The 16,919-nt window shown below is 41.2% G+C and overlaps 2 protein-coding genes across 2 annotated transcripts; one reads left to right on the top strand and one right to left on the bottom strand.

The window, feature by feature from the left end:
* Positions 1–536: 536 nt before the first annotated feature.
* Positions 537–7,227, bottom strand: LOC109904151 (uncharacterized). The gene is made up of 2 exons (XM_020501330.2): positions 7,098–7,227; positions 537–3,341 (listed from the first exon to the last, which is right to left on the bottom strand). The coding sequence occupies exons 1-2, from the start codon at positions 7,210–7,212 to the stop codon at positions 1,288–1,290; spliced, it is 2,169 nt and encodes a 722-aa protein (XP_020356919.2). The 5' UTR covers positions 7,213–7,227; the 3' UTR covers positions 537–1,287.
* A 4,907-nt stretch (positions 7,228–12,134) lies between these two features.
* On the top strand, positions 12,135–14,359 carry LOC109903204 (uncharacterized). The gene is made up of 3 exons (XM_020499851.2): positions 12,135–12,512; positions 12,782–13,264; positions 13,462–14,359. Exons 2-3 carry the CDS (start codon positions 12,787–12,789, stop codon positions 13,980–13,982), a joined length of 999 nt encoding a protein of 332 aa, XP_020355440.1. The 5' UTR covers positions 12,135–12,512; positions 12,782–12,786; the 3' UTR covers positions 13,983–14,359.
* The last annotated feature ends 2,560 nt before the right edge of the window (positions 14,360–16,919 follow it).

Here is a 16,919-nt window from a genome sequence, read left to right as displayed (position 1 = left end):
GAAGTTAGTAGGGGGTGGCAGGGTAGCAGGGTAGCCTAGTGGTTAGAGTGTTGGACTAGTAACTGGAAGGTTTCAAGTTCAAACCCCTGAGCTGACAAGGTACAAATCTGTCGTTCTGCCCCTAAACAGGCAGTTAACCTAGGCTGTCATTGAAAATAAGAATTTGTTCTTAACTGACTTGCCTAGTTAAAAAAAGGTAAAATAAAAAAACAAGTGTGTGTCTGGAGCTAGTGGGTTGGAATGAACTTTTCAACTTGTTGGGTCCTGGTTGATAGGAGGAAAAAGTTTTATACCCTATGACGTCATATTTTGTATTTAAACTGTTGTTCGTGGTTACATGGGAGCGCGCTCCGAGAATAAATACTATTATCTAATTTTGATAAGACTGGTCTCTGTCTATTTTATGCAAATAGGAATCTTACAAATTCTTATAAAATAGACTGAGTGATTTAATGAATGTATAATTAATAGGAATGATGAAATTCCAGTGACACCAGTATACTGTCTGAATAGAATTTATCACCAATTACAACTGATACCGCAGCTTTCACACTTGACTTTATTGAACATGCATTAAGCAATAAATTCAACATCCGTGACATTGTTAATCTTTTTAACTACATCCTCCCCACAAAAAAAACAGATCACAATTTATTTAACACACACACACACACACAAATGCAAAATACATCTTACTTTAATAAGAAAACAAGTGTTTTTTTTGTCATTGAAATAAAAAACAAATATTGGACTAAAATTGATTTATCAGTAGAAATAATACAATAATTCAAGAAAATAAATGTTGACAACAAACTAAGAGACTAAGCCATGGAATATGAAGGCTGGGCATCTACATGACACGTTTCATTGGTTTGGCATTTTATAAAGTTTTATTTTTGAATAAGGGTTTATTACCAATAATCATATAGTTGGAGTCTCCTGCCTTAATCATATTCTCATTGGCTATTATTAGTATAGGAAGATATACAGTAGCCTACTTGAATATTATCCAAATGTTATCCAAACAGCAACAACAACAACAAATGTATAAAACATTCAGATTTTTGCAAAAGGCACAGCTAGTTTCCATAAAGCAGTTCCAGGCACTGATTTTACACAGAGAGCTCAATTCTGATATTTTTCCACAAATTGGTATTTTGACCAATCAGATCAGCTCTTTCACCAATAAATGGGCAAAACATCAGAATTGGGCTGCATGTGTGAACACAGTCTTTAAGGCATGGGATGGGGGGGGGATTGATTAGACTCAACTACCTCCATAAATCTTCATTCAAACTGATCCATATCCTCTGGGTTGTCCTGGAATCCAGAGGCCACTATCTCTCGCAGTTTATTTGTTTCCTTTTCAGATGGTGGGGGTAATACTGCATTTAGCTCATATTCAATTTTCTCAAGTCTTGCTTTGGTCCTTGCCTTGTAAAGTTCCTTGTTCTTCAGGACAAGAGCTTTGATTTCATGTTCGGCGTCATCACAAGATGCAGCAAATATTTGCCGTTCAGCCTTGAAACGTGGGTCTTTGGGATCCAAAGCCATGAGTCTTCCTAGGCTGCCAACTCTGTCCATCAAGTACTTGCTGGAGACCTCAGTGTAGGTTCCAGAGATCATATTCACCATGTGTGCAATGTTGGAAGCTTGAAATGCCTGTTGGTATATCATATCCTTCAAGAACATACTTGAGTCATATTTCAGGTGTGGATTCCTGGCTGTTTTGACAAAATCCTGCAGGGATGTCTTCAGACAGGTGTCAATGATGTTTGACACCATCTGGAAGAATTGCACCATCTTTTGCCATTTCTCCTGCAGCTCTCCCATTGCATTTAGACCTTCAGCCAGAATCCTGATGGTGGTGTCAAAGTCAATTTCCTCTACATGAAGTTGTCTCATTTTGTTGAGGGTTTCGGCTAGCCTTAATTTCTTTTCCTCCATTTTTTCCAGGGATTTTTCAAACATCTCGCTGGCTAGTGCAAGCTGGGCTTTCATCTGCTCTATGCGGAAGTGGGCATTTTCTGTTGCAGTCTGACTTGCAGATCCTGAGCTTGCGCTTCGTGCTTTGCTCATTCCGGGCGGATTAACAGAAAAGGCAGATGTTTTTGTGTATTTTTTTCCTGAGGAATCAAACTTCTGTGCAGAGGTCATTAGCTTCCTGATTCTCTGGATCAGTTCTTTGTTCTTGGCCTCATCGTCATGCTTGCCCTCAGGAGCCAATGCACTCAGGTCAGAGCAGATGGTAATGCCCTGTTCACAAATTTTCTCTGCCTGAGGTTTTTCGGGACATTGGTCTACGTCTTTTATGTTTGACTGCACATCTTCGATTCGTGTCTTCAACCAATCAAGAATCAACTGTCCTGTCTTTTCATCTAAAATCTTTGACCATTCGATTTGATCCTTTTGAATAAGGCCAACTAAGGATTGGGCAATAGCAAGAAGCATAGAAGACTTGCTAACTATATTGTTTGTTGCAAACATGTCTTTTGGACTTCCTGATGTATCATATTTTGTATGTGTATCACTACTGCCCACTGCAATTGTGGCATTTGTTGCTCCTCCAATTAAAGAGTTAACTGAATTGGTGAATGCCTCTACAAAGTTCATTCCAATGATGTCCCATCCTGACGGCATGGAGTCGATAGCCTTTTGGAAGTTTTTATTAGCCTCTTCAAGCTTCTTGCCATATTTCTTATATGCCTCTTCAGCTTGTCTATTTTCCTCCTGTAGCGTGGTTTTCTTGCCTTTTTCGTTCTCCAGCATCTCCCTAACCTCTTTCAGGTGACTGCCATATTTCTGTTTGGCGCATGTGCAAGTCTCTAGAAGCTCTGTAATCAATTCAGTGACATCAAGGAACTTACTTTCAACAGATTTGGCCAGTTCTACACAGCTGGTTGATATGTTGGCAATGCTATCTAATGTATCAGGGAGAAAGCTTTTAACAAGTACATCATCATTCTGGAGAAGTATCTCTACAGTTCTCTTGATGTATGTTGGCACATTTTGTGTGTGTAAGAAAATCTGGTCCATGCTCTTGTGGGCTTGGTTAAAGGCTCGCCAACCTGAATTGCACACCTGCATGAGACAGGCACGGAATGAATCAGGATATTTGATGAACTTGAATCCGCCTTCTGGATTTCCATCCCTGATAGAGAAGTCTTGGTTGGAGGAGATGAAGACTAGCTCACCCAGGAAGGCTATTGACATTGGGGCTGGAGTCAAGTAGTTCTCCCAGTTAGCATGAGCTTGAGTAAGGATTGCAGTGTCCTCTCTGCATTGAGATGCCTTGGTTAAGCTACTTGTAGCTTTGATGAGCTCCTTGGATGCCATGGATCCTAAGGATATATAACAACAAATTACACTGGTCACTATTGACATTTCTATTTACGCTGCGAAGAAGCAAAATCGGTATCACTTTATAATAATGTTCGGTAATAAACCATGTATAAGGCATTTACAAACTGTGTGCTCACAATGTACTAATCATTACTCCCACATGTGTTATGAAGCTAGTTATTCACACATTTATACTACTTTTAAATTATGCATTAACGACTCATAAGATCATTCATAAGATGTTTAATATAGGTCTTTATAATCCATTTACTGAACATTATCAGTCTGTTTGCAGTCCCTTGTCTATAGTAAGCTCTACAGTATGTATACTTTATAAAGACTTCATTAACGTTTTGAATGATCAGTGTAATTTCTCACAAAAAGATGGATGATGTCACTGGTAGACATTCCAGCAGCACCTGATGCTCCTTAAGGTCTCAAAATGTCCCGTAAAACATATAAATGTTTAAAGAATAAAGCAAATATTAAGCAAATATATTTAACATTATAAAACAGGTTATTTGGATCCTGGATGCTGATCGTTTGACAGCAGGGAGTTATTCATCACAATCCCGCAACGCCTGTTAACGGTTCCATTTGATTTATCAATACGCATCCACTGTCCCACAGACCAGCCAGGCAATTTAAAAACTTAATCTCCTCTGAAAAGAAGCGTCTAGACAATATTTATCCATGCTTGTTGTCTAAACCTTACTGCATGCCTCTCTGACCTGTGCAACAATTAGTCCGTTTTTTTTTTGCGATCTCCCCCATACCATGCATATGATAAGACTGACAGCTTTTCTCAACTAAGGCGATTCATTTATCAGGATCATTATAATTGATATATCCAAAGAAATGGCAATAGAAAATGCATAACATTTGCTGTAATTTTAGCTGCTTTATGTGATTGTGTGTTAGCTTTAGTTGGCCAGCTAGCAAAGGAGAAGTAGCTAACCTCCATAGCAAATTTTTTGCTTAGAATGTCCATGACAATACAATGGACAACCAGCTCATTTGGCTAGCAACTTCAGGATCTCAGAAGTAATGACTGGATTTTGCCTGGACTATATCGTATGGTGGAAGGATTAAGTAAAACAAATTTACTCATTAAAATAAAGTTTTTCATGAAAACATGTCATTAATCTTTTTATAATAAGTTGGCAATCGTTTTATAAAAGCAATAAGGCCCTCGAACCTGGGAATTATCGTGAATAACACCCTCCTAAGGGTTGTTTCCCCGGCCCTCCGGCTTCACTTAGAACAGCCTTAGAGCAGCCCTTAGTCGGGAGGTATTCACACAATAATTACCAGGTTCTCATGACTTATTGCTTAATTTTATTCCAAAACAGTCACAATGTTGTAGTAGTGTGATGTGTAATTTCATACACACTCTATGCTGAGTAAAGTTTTGTCTGAAAATGCTAACATTAGCATTTGTTGACAGTGACTTGTGAAGTGAAGTGGAATGCAGTCACTCCTTAGAGCAGTCCACAGACTACAAGGTGAGGAAAAAAATATCTAAATACATTATTTTGCTGAACTATCCCATTAGCTTGAAGGGTTACTATCTTTAAAGGCCCACTAACAGTGCAGTCCAACAAAGCAAAGTGTGAAAATACTCTGAGGTCAAAAGACTGAAGAACTGGAAGTATTTCAAGGTTAGGCCTACGCATGTACTGTAACATGTCTATCTGCAAATACATGTACCTTTAAATGGGAATCACATATTAGTACAAGCTAAAATAGTTTTTCGGCTGTCCTCATAGAATAACCCTTCGAAGAACCCTTTTTGGTTCCAGGTCGAACACCTTTGGGTTCCATATACAACCCTTTCCACAGAGGGTTATACATCGAACCAAAAGGGTTCTACCTGGAACCAAAAAGGGTTCTAGTCGGAACCAAAAATGGTTCTCCTATGGGGACAGCTGAAGAACCCTTTTGGAACCCTTTTTTCCAAGAGTTTAGTAATGAAGTAATAACAATCCACTAGAGAAAAACTGGCCGGTCTGGCCGGTTGTTGTCTGTAGGGAGAAGCATCATGCCCACAAGGGACACGTGCCCCCTCAGATTTGTCCTGTTTTAAAAATGTTCAGGTGTTAAATTAATTACTACTGTACTTAACTTTTTAAGCCCACGTTTTATCGTGGGGTTGGAGAACCCTGTGTAACAGTATAACTTTAGACCGTCCCCTCGCCCATACCCGGGCGCGAACCAGGGACCCTCTGCCCACATCAAAAACAGTCACCCACGAAGCATTGTTACCCATCACTCCACAAAAGCCACGGCCCTTGCAGAGCAAGGTGAACTACTACTTCAAGGTCTCAGAGCAAGTGACGTCACCGATTGAGACGCTATTTAGCGTGAACACCGCTAACTAGCTAGCCATTTCCAAAAACTTTTTCACCTGTTTGAAAAATGATCCTCCTATCTCTCCTCCATCCTCACTTACTTCATGCCCTCTCTAAAATAATGGGTGCATGATGCCCCTGTGTGTAGGCTGCATTTCCCTGTTTTATGAATAGTTTGCGTTCTCCGAGGTGATACATTAGCAAAACCTTCGCAATACAACACTTCTTCATGTCCTTGCAACAGTTGTTTTACAACAGCTTTAGTGAATAAAATATTTGATACATTTCCTTACACATCCTGTGTTGTGTGATTAGTCTATTACCTTTGATATGTTCTAGGACATTTTTGAGACCTTAATTAAGGAGCATCAGGTACTGCTGGAATGTCTACCAGTGGCATGTCCATATTTTTGTAATAAATTACACTAAGTAATAAATAACCCTTACTTCAGATTAGGGACTGCAAAATCTTTATTAATGATTAGTAAATGGTTTATAAGGACTTACATTAAACATCTTATGAATGATCTTATGAATCATTGAAACATAATTAAACAATTGTTTACAAATCTGTGAATAACCAGCTTACTAACATTTACAAATATGGGAGTAATGATTCATCAATTGTGAGCAAACTGAAAATGTTTTACAAATGGTTTATTACTGAACGTTATAAAGTGTTACCACACAATTATCTAAATGTATCATAAACTTGAACTAAACCATGGTTAATGGAGAATGTTCTTTTTCTTTGACTTAAAATGATGATAGATGGAAAATTAAACATCGGACTGTATGAACTTAATGATAAAAGTATTAAACTTGGTCCACTAATGTTAGACATCGTTAAGAGTTAAACATTTAAAAAAAATGTTTTTGTACTTTTTTCTCTACAAATATCTAAAAATTTTCGCTAATTTTCAACTTTTCCTGGGATGTTGTTTCATACAACCCATTCTTAAATTTGTTAACTGGTTATTCACCAATATCCAGAATAACCTGGCAAGGAGTTTGGAAATATCGTAATGCTAGTAGAAAAATAATATATTCGTCATAAATTGGTCTCTCAAAAGAGACCTGGACTGTGAAGACTGCCGACAAAAGTAGTTATCATTATGCTGAAATTCTTAACAAGTTTCTTTGATAACATACGTTATATTCCTAATTTTAAGCGTTTCACAGAAGAGAAAAAATAACTAAATAGCTTTGAACTGGATACACTTTGCAAATTGGCAAATTGTGTGGCAAGCAGTTTAACGGCAATAGAAAAGCAATCAATCTAAATGCAGAACATGACAGTTGAAACAGCGCAAAACAAGCCAAATAGCCAGCAAGATAGTCATGCTATAAATTAATGATTTATTCTGTTCCACGTGTTATTGTTTATTGGCTATTCCATCTTACCACTAAGCAGTTCTCTTCTCCAGAGGATTTGCGATTGTTGGTCTTGATGATCTAGGTTGTGGGATATTTTCAGTCCACACTGATTATATACCTGCCATAGGGGGCATTTGCTCATTTAATATACCGAGGTAAAACCAGTTTGAAGTTGGATATTCGACGGATATTCGCGCTTTCAAACCTCAATAGCTTTCAAATCACTTAAGCCACAGCCTCCAAATAAGTGTCATGGTGTTGGAAAAATTGCGCACAACAATGCACAGGTCTTATTTTCACGATTTGGACATTAATATGCTTTCCAAAGCTAATAAACATGTGGAAATGTGAGCAGCATTTTGTATTCCAAGTTGAATTAGTTAGGGAGTGTAAACAAAGTGCAAACTTGTTTTTTACATTAAAATATCAATAGCTCCTTGGTCATGTGACCTGGTGACTTCAAACAAGGTTCAGAATGTCCACTCAGTGGCCCTACACATAGCACCACCTTTCGTTTGCCATTTCCATCTCATATGGTTTTACATAAATTTTTCAAAATGTAGAATGATATGAAAATGGACAAACTAAAGGGTGTGCGATGTGTAGCCCCACTGAGTGGACATTCTGAACCTTGTTTGAAGTCACTAGGTCACATGACCAAGGAGCAATTGAAATTTTACATTTTGAAAAATGCATGTAAAACCATGTGAGGTGAAAATGGACAAACTAAAGGGTGTGCAAAGGCTCAGCGTGAATAGAGTTCCACATTTTTTTAATGAACTGAAACTCACCAAAACAAAACAACAAACAACCAAACGAAACGTGAAGCTACTAGTGTGCACACATGCACCTAACTGTAGACAAGATCCCACACCAGAAAGTGGGAAAAAGGGCTGCCTAAATATGATCCCCAATCATATGGGTCATATGATTGAGTGTAGTCTGGCCCAGGAGTGGGAAGGTGAACGGAAAGGCTCTGGAGCAACGAACCGCCCTTGCTGTCTCTGCCTGGCCGGTTCCCCTCTTTCCACTGGGATTCTCTGCCTCTAACCCTATTACAGGGTCTGAGTCACTGGCTTACTGGGGCTCTCTCATGAGAGGGGTGTGTCACCTGAGTGGGTTGATTCACTGATGTGGTCATCCTGTCTGGGTTGGCGCCCCCCCTTGGGTTGTGCCATGGCGGAGATCTTTGTGGGCTATACTCAGCCTTGTCTCAGGATGGTAAGTTGGTGGTTGAAGATATCCCTCTAGTGGTGTGGGGGCTGTGCTTTGGCAAAGTGGGTGGGGTTATATCCTTCCTGTTTGGCCCTGTCCGGGGGTGTCCTCGGATGGGGCCACAGTGTCTCCTAACCCCTCCTGTCTCAGCCTCCAGTATTTATGCTGCAGTAGTTTATGTGTCGGGGGGCTAGGGTCAGTTTGTTATATCTGGAGTACTTCTCCTGTCCTATTCGGTGTCCTGTGTGAATCTAAGTGTGCGTTCTCTAATTCTCTCCTTCTCTCTTTCTTTCTCTCTCTCAGAGGACCTGAGCCCTAGGACCATGCCCCAGGACTACCTGACATGACTCCTTGCTGTCCCCAGTCCACCTGGCCGTGCTGCTGCTCCAGTTTCAACTGACCTGAGCCCTAGGACCATGCCCCAGGACTACCTGACATGATGACTCCTTGCTGTCCCCAGTCCACCTGGCCGTGCTGCTGCTCCAGTTTCAACTGTTCTGCCTTATTATTATTTGACCATGCTGGTCATTTATGAACATTTGAACATCTTGGCCATGTTCTGTTATAATCTCCACCCGGCACAGCCAGAAGAGGACTGGCCACCCCACATAGCCTGGTTCCTCTCTAGGTTTCTTCCTAGGTTTTGGCCTTTCTAGGGAGTTCTTCCTAGACACCGTGCTTCTACACCTGCATTGCTTGCTGTTTGGGGTTTTAGGCTGGGTTTCTGTACAGCACTTTGAGATATCAGCTGATGTACGAAGGGCTATATAAATACATTTGATTTGATTTGAATCAGATACAACGATAAACAGCTGTCTCTGATTGGGAACCATATCAGGCCAACATACAAAAACCCTAGACATACAAAAACCCTAGACATACTTCCGGCTCCCTACACTGATCCCTCCGCTTCTGTGGAACCGGACCATGGATCATCGCCGGAGTCTCAGAACTGGGAGCCACCGCTGGAGGATCTGGACTGCAGCGAGTCGCTGAAGACTCCGGACTGGGGACCGTCGCTGGAGGCTCCGGACTGGGGACCGTCGCTAGAGGCTCCGGACTGTGAAATGTCGCCGGAAGCTCCGGACTGGGAACTGTCGCCGGAAGCTCCGGACTGGGAACTGTCGCCGGAAGCTCCGGACTGGGAACTGTCGCCAGAAGCTCCGGACTGGGAACTGTCGCCAGAAGCTCCGGACTGGGAACTGTCGCCAGAAGCTCCGGACTGGGAACTGTCGCCAGAAGCTCCGGACTGGGAACTGTCGCCAGAAGCTCCGGACTGGGAACTGTCGCCAGAAGCTCCGGACTGGGAACTGTCGCCGGAAGCTCTGGACTGTGGAGGCGCACTGGAGGTCTGATGCGTGGGACCATTACAGGTGGCACCGGGCTGATGACACACACCTCAGGGCGAGTGCGGGGAAGAGGCACAGGACGTACTGGACTGTGGATGCGCACTGGAGACCTGATGGGTGGGACCGGTACAGGTGGCACCGACCGGGCTGATGACACGCACCTCAGGGCGAGTGCGGGGAAGAGGCACAGGACGTACTGGACTGTGGATGCGCACTGGGGACCTGATGCGTGGGACCGGTACAGGTGGCACCGACCGGGCTGATGACACGCACCTCAGGGCGAGTGCGGAGAGGAGGCACAGGACTTACTGGACTGTGTAGGCGCACTGGAAACCTGATTCGTGGGACCGGTATAGGTGGCACCGGGCTGATGACATGCACCTTAAGGCGAGTGCGGAGAGGAGGCAGAGGACTTCCTGTCTGTGGAGATGCCCTGGAGACCTGGAGCATAGAGCTGGCACAATGCGGCCTGGATGGATGCTCACTTTAGCTCGATATGTGCACAGGACGCACTGGGCTGTGAAGGCTGTTCATGGGATTTATATGTTTAAATGAATGATTAGAATACTCCACCCTGAAACCATATAATTGTATGAAATTGATTAGAATCATAAAATTATAATTAATGATGTGTGTAGTTTTAGTCAGTAAAACAATATATCTGTACAATATGTCTCTACAGTATCTTAAACACATTTAGTCAGTAAAACAATATATCTGTACAATATGTCTCTACAGTATCTTAAACACATTTAGTCAGTAAAACAATACATCTGTACAATATGTCTCTATAGCATCTTAAACACAGACTGTCTGAGCAAAATTCGGTGCTGACCTTGGCTAGGGGCCACTGAGAGATTTGGTCTCATGGCCTCCCCAAACTTGGGGGAGGATAGGGAGTGCTTCTCACGGTCTCTGTAATCTATGTCGCCTGGGTAGGGAGACAGTAAGTGCGCAGGATACCTACTGTTTGTTTGGAAGTATGTGCGCCGCTATAAAATGGATGTCTTTGTATTGTGGACTTCAGAACGTTCTCGTGAATAAACATTTGACTATTGTAGGCTGGGCCTCTGTCTGTTTTCATTTCGACCAGTATCTTACAAATTCTGGGTTGCAGACTGAGTAGTTTATGAACATTGAGAACATAATTCTCTTAACAAAGGTGTACTGGCGATACAGTACGTAGAGCCGGCGCAGGATATCCTGGTTCGAAGAGGTGTACTGGAGACCAGGAGCGGAGCCGGCACAACCTATCCTGGCTGGATGCCCACTATAGCACGGCAAATGCCGGGAGCTGGAATAGAGCGCACCGGGCTCACCTCGTGATGAATGCGCACTGGAGACACCATGCGCATCACTGCATAACACAGTGCCTGACCAGTCACACGCTCCCCACGGTAAGCACAAGGAGTTGGCTCAGGTCTAAACCCTACCTCCGCCAACCTCCCCGTGTGGCCCCCCCAAAAACTATTTTGTGGCTGCCTCTCGTGCTTGCCTCGTTGGTAATACTCCTCTTAACGTCGCCGTTCCGCTTTCGCTGCCTCAATTTCCTCCCTCGGACGGACGGCGATACTCCCCAGCCTGTGTCCAGGGTCCTGCTCCATCCAGGATCTCCTCCCAGGTCCATTCCTCCTGAACACGCTGCTTGGTCCTTTTGTGGTGGGATCTTCTGTCACGATTGTCGTAATGATGAGACCAAGGCGCAGCGTGAATAGAGTTCCACATATTTTGAATGAACTGAAACTCACCAAAACAAAACAACAAACAACCAAACGAACCGTGAAGCTACTAGTGTGCACACAGGCATCTAACTGTAGACAAGATCCCACACCAGAAAGTGTGAAAAAGGGCTGCCTAAATATGATCCCCAATCAGAGACAATGATAAACAGCTGTCTCTGATTGGGAACCATATCAGGCCAACATAGACATACAAAACCCCTAGACATACAAAAACCCTGGACATACAAAAACCTAGAGCACCCACCCTAGTCACACCCTGACCTAACCAAAATATATAGAAAACAGAGATATCAGAGTATTGAAATTCTACATTTTGAAAGATTCTTGTAAAACCATGTGAGATGAAAATTGACCAACTAATGGGTGTGCAATGTGTAGGGCCACTGAGCGGACATTCTGCACCTTGTTTGAAGTCACCAGGTTACATGACCAAGGAGATATTGACATTTTACATTTTTTTAAATGCATGTAACACCATGTGAGATGAAAATTGACAAACTAACGGGATGTGTGTCTACAACCAATTTTGAAAGTGTTAGGAGTCATGTTTATAGAGCTATTGAAATTTGACCAATTTGATTTGTCACTACGTTGACGGTCCCTAACTGCTGTTGGTGGACGTAAGGAAAACTACAGGCGAATATCCAACCTGAAACTGGCTTTACCTCGGTATTTATATTAAATATGAAATATTTGCATATTTGCAGTGTCAAGTCAATTCTACTTTTCTAGAAATGTTTACATTTTGCTGAATGATTGAATTAATCAATATATTTGGTCACTTGAAAAGTACAATGAAATATCCACCTGTATTTTTTTGTCTTATGAAGTAAGACTATTAAAACAGAAACAAAACAATAGCAGTATTTGACAGCAAAGTGTACTGACAGCAAAATAGTTTCAAATCTTATTTTCAATGTATGATTTAAATATAGTATAATTTTGTGAACTATAGTTCATAAGCTTTCCACACAAAACTGTATGAGCATTTATAGATCCCAACATTATTGGTTAAACTGTATTGTACATATTATACAACAACCACCATACATGCAAAGTATAAAAGCTGTTACCATCTGGGCAATACATCTCACACACCATCCTCACCAAAAGAAGGGAACATCCTCTACTGACTGGTGAGTCAAAAATAAGAATTGTCGTCTGTCTTGCCTTTTACTAATGTAAACTTGTCACTTGATAAGTTTAGTACTTCTGATGTCAGTACAAAACACTTTTGAATAACTCAATTTGTAAGTGTTGTTTAAAAGTGGATTTATTCTAAGTAAATTACAACTATTTTATATGTATTGTCGTCATTCCTTAACAGTACCTAGTCCATGATTTCTATGATGTCATGAAAAAAAGGGTTTAATGTTTGAACTGTTATCACTTTCCCTCTAAACAGACACCATGCTGTCACAAGAAAGAAGAGAGGAGGACTTTTTGAGAGAAGTTGTCCCTAGTTTGAAAAATGGAATGGTTCATTTCAGAGATATGGCAGATATTCTACTCAACTTTGATAAAGATCAAACAAAGGCCCTACAGCAAGAGATTCAGAAAGGACTAAATAGCTTTCAGCAATCTGAAGCTGCTGCTGGTCGACAACTAGCACGTGTAGACAAGTACTATGAGGAGCTGACATGTAAGAAAGGAAAGCTTGAGTCTGAGGATAGATGTCTGAAAACCTGTTTAGCTAATCTGGAGAGTCAACGTCAAGCTATCAACGATTCCTTGCAGAATTACAGTCATGCCTTAGACAGAGCTAACTGGAACAAGATGTCCACCCAGAATGCTCTGGATGAGTGCATTGACAGGGCAAGTTACAACGAAGGAATAAGGAATGCTGGGATTGGGATTATGTTTATTCCCATCCTAGGCCTCATCGCAGGTAAAAAGGCTATTCTTTGATATATTTCACACAGAGTTGATAAAAACACATTTGTTTATCAGATAATATGTTAACTACTAACTACCACACTTAGTAATACTAATTTTCCATATTTTTTACTAGCACTACTACTGTACTAACATCAAAATATTAGAAGTAATCATGATAAAAATGCTAAAAACGACTTTCCCTCTCAGGGTCAGTGATGGTTGGTGTTGGAGAAGTAGAACTAAATAAAGCTAATATGCAGGCACAGCAAGCACAAGAGGAAGTCAACCGTTTTCAGAACTTGGTTAATTCCTTCACCTCACAGTTAGCTACAAAGAAGCAAGAGAAGACTGAGCAAGAAAGGATGATTGAAGAATGTCAAGGCAACATCTGGAAAACCCATGTGAGTCTCAAGGAGATGAAGAGTAAGCGGATGAAAATAGCTGGCTTTCAGCAGAAGTTGAGGAACGCTGTCCACTTTCTAAGTGTCTTGGCTGGCAAAGCTAATGTTGCCATGGTTGTGAGCTCTCAATCTGTCATCTTCCTGGAGCCACTGTGCACTGTAATGGCAGAGATTGTGGGCCTCTTTTATCAAGCTGTAGGTGGGAAGTGTAATCAGTTCCTGCAGGACAGGGACATACAAATGGCCATTCAGAGCCTGCAGGATGTCAATAAACAAGTCTCAGCCATTACTGGCGAGCTTGGTCTCCTAGATGACCAGTTTCTTTAAGCGAAGCGTGTCTTACCAATATCATTTGTAAAATTAGACATTTGTGCTTTGTGTGGAATTAAATATATTAATTTAGATTGAGATATTAATATATTAATTTAGATCCTCTGCTGATTTGTAACAGTATTTACTGTAGGTCTACATCTTGACATTTTCCTTGCTTTTGTCCTGATGATAATGCCATTAATTATGAGAGAAAGTTAAAAAGTTCTTTGTTTCCAACCTGTCACTTACTAATCGTACATGCATACCAGTATTGTGCTGTCACAATTGTTTGAAAAGTTTAAAATCAAGAGTGAAACATTGAGTATGTATTATGAAATACCTGCGCCTTTGCTTTTTGAAACAATAAAAGTTTTCCTCTTCCTCTTAATTAATATTGTTTCCATTGTTCATATTATTGTATAATTGACATACTTCATAATGATTGATAATATGACATTACTGAAAGTAATTACAACTACAATAAAGTCTGTGAATAATTATTAAAACAAAAGGGTCATGCCTGATATTGACATTCGACACAATTGTTTACTCGCTCAGTAAAGGGCGTCAATTAGTGTGTCATTACATAGTCACACATCTAGAGCAGTGGATCTCTATCTTTTGTGATTACTGTACCAACCATCACATTTTCTCTGCCCAGAGTACCACCAATGTATCCCCTCGTGCATTTGACCAGTAGTCCTATGATCTTATGAGTTTTTACAAGTAGCCCCTGTGGATAGGCCAAATTCCCTCAGAAAACAACTGATCTAGAGGTTGTATTTTCAAGAGAAAACTGTTTACACAGCATTACTTGTTTATTGTCCTAACATTTCAGTGTTTCTATAGTCAGTCACTGTGGAAAAATGTGCAATATTGCAACAATTTCACATTTGAACACATTAATATGAAATGTGTGAACTACTGTAGTGTCAGAAATATAGGCATACATATTAGCTTAAATGCATTTCTAAAACAAATTGTATACACTAATACTAAAAGCACTCTCTACATTATTTTCTTAAAGGTCCAACTTCACCAACAACTGATCATGACATTGTGATATGGTTACAAGTTCACAGTGTAATAGTTTAAGACCAAATGTGTCCTTCATTCCCATGGCATGCTTCTCAAGTGTTCAATAACAAGTTGATACTTTTGAATAGGATATGGATACATGGGCTCATACTGAAAAGACTGTCGAATTATACATTGACTATTTTCTGGGGGAGGAATTTAAGCATGAAAAACTCAAGTGAGCAGATACAGTACCAGACAACATTTTTTGACACACCTACTCCTTGCAGAGTTTTCTTTATTTTTTATATTTTCAACATTGTTAAACTATGAAATAACACCTATGGAATCATGTAGTAACCAAAAAAGGGTTAAACAAATCAAAATGTATTTTATATTTGAGATTATTCAAAGTAGCCACCCTTTGCCTTGATGACAGCTTTGCACACTCTTGGCATTCGCTCAACCAGCTTCATGAGGTAGTCACCTGGAATGCGTTTCAATTAACAGGTGTGCCTTGTTAAAAGTACATTTGTGGAATTTCTTTCATTCTTAGTGTGTTTGAGCCAATCAGTTGTGTTGTGACAAGGTAGGGGTGGTATACCGAAGATATCCCTATTTGGTAAAAGGCCAAGTCCATATTATGGCAAAAACACCTCAAATAAGCAAAGAGAAATGACAGTCCATCATTAAATCAAATCAAATTTTATTGGTCACATACACATGTTTAGCAGATGTTACTGTAATTAACAATAGATACATATTTGGACGAGCGATGTCAGAGCGGCATGGACTAAGATACAGTAGAATAGTATAGAATACAGTATATACATACGAGATGAGTAATGCAAGATATGTAAACATTATCAAAACGACTAGTATTCCATTACTTAAAGTGGCCAGTGAAGTAACCAGTGGCCAGTGAAGTAACAAAGGTATTAATTGAAACACAGGGGGGAGATGGAGTGCAGGTCAGGGGAAGCTCGGGCGGGTTGCTGGAAACCAGGTGCGGAGGCTGAGGCTGGAGCGAGATGGGTTGAGACAGGGTAAGCAGGTCTGGAGGGGAATCCGAGGGAGTAGTAGAGTGGGGAATCCAGGACAGAGTAGCAGGATGATGAGACATGGGACTGGAGACAGAGACCAGAGTCCGAGCGGGCAGAACTGTAGCGGAGAGGAAAACAGTGTCAGGCAAGGAAAACAGGCACAACAGGATAACAGGATCTGAATAGTAACAAACGGCTAGAGACGTAGACTGACTGAGGAGAGATTACGTTCAGGCAGCGTGGAAGTGGCAGGGCTGAGTATTTATAGAGGTCTTGATTATGGAACAGGTTGCAGCTGGTGGGGATCTGCTCTGACTCCAGCACACCTGTCTCCGCCCACACAATCACACACACAAAGAGAGAGGGAACTGGGGGAGTGGCGGCAGGTCAAGGAGACACAGGATGAGCAGTAGAGGGTGTTGCAGGAGCAGATGTGACATTCCTGCATTTGACCATCCCTGGAATCATGTCTGGAAATAATTATTTTCAAATTTAACTAGGCAAGTCAGTGGGGTGGCAGGGTAGACTAGTGGTTAGAGCGTTGGACTAGTAACCAGACTGGTAAACGAAAGGTTGCAAGTTCATATCCCCGAGCTGACAAGGTACAAATCTGTCATTCTGCCCCTGAACAGGCAGTTAACCCACTGTTCATAGGCCATCATTGAAAATAAGAATTTGGTCTTAACTGACTTGCCTAGTTCGATAAAGTTAATAAGAACGAATTCTTATTTACAATGACAGCTGGTTAACTGCCTTGTTCAGGTGCAGAATGACAGATTTGTACCTTGTCAGCTCAGGGATTCGATCCAGTAACCTTCAGTTACTGGCCTAACACTCTAACCACTAGGCTACCTGCCGTCCTGCTGTATACGATCACTCCTTTCTCCTTGAA

The sequence above is a fragment of the Oncorhynchus kisutch genome, linkage group LG14, assembly GCF_002021735.2.
Source record: "Oncorhynchus kisutch isolate 150728-3 linkage group LG14, Okis_V2, whole genome shotgun sequence".
NCBI lineage: Eukaryota > Metazoa > Chordata > Actinopteri > Salmoniformes > Salmonidae > Oncorhynchus > Oncorhynchus kisutch.
The sequence above is the reverse complement of the archived record's forward strand: the minus strand, read 5'-3'. Positions and strand labels throughout refer to the sequence as shown.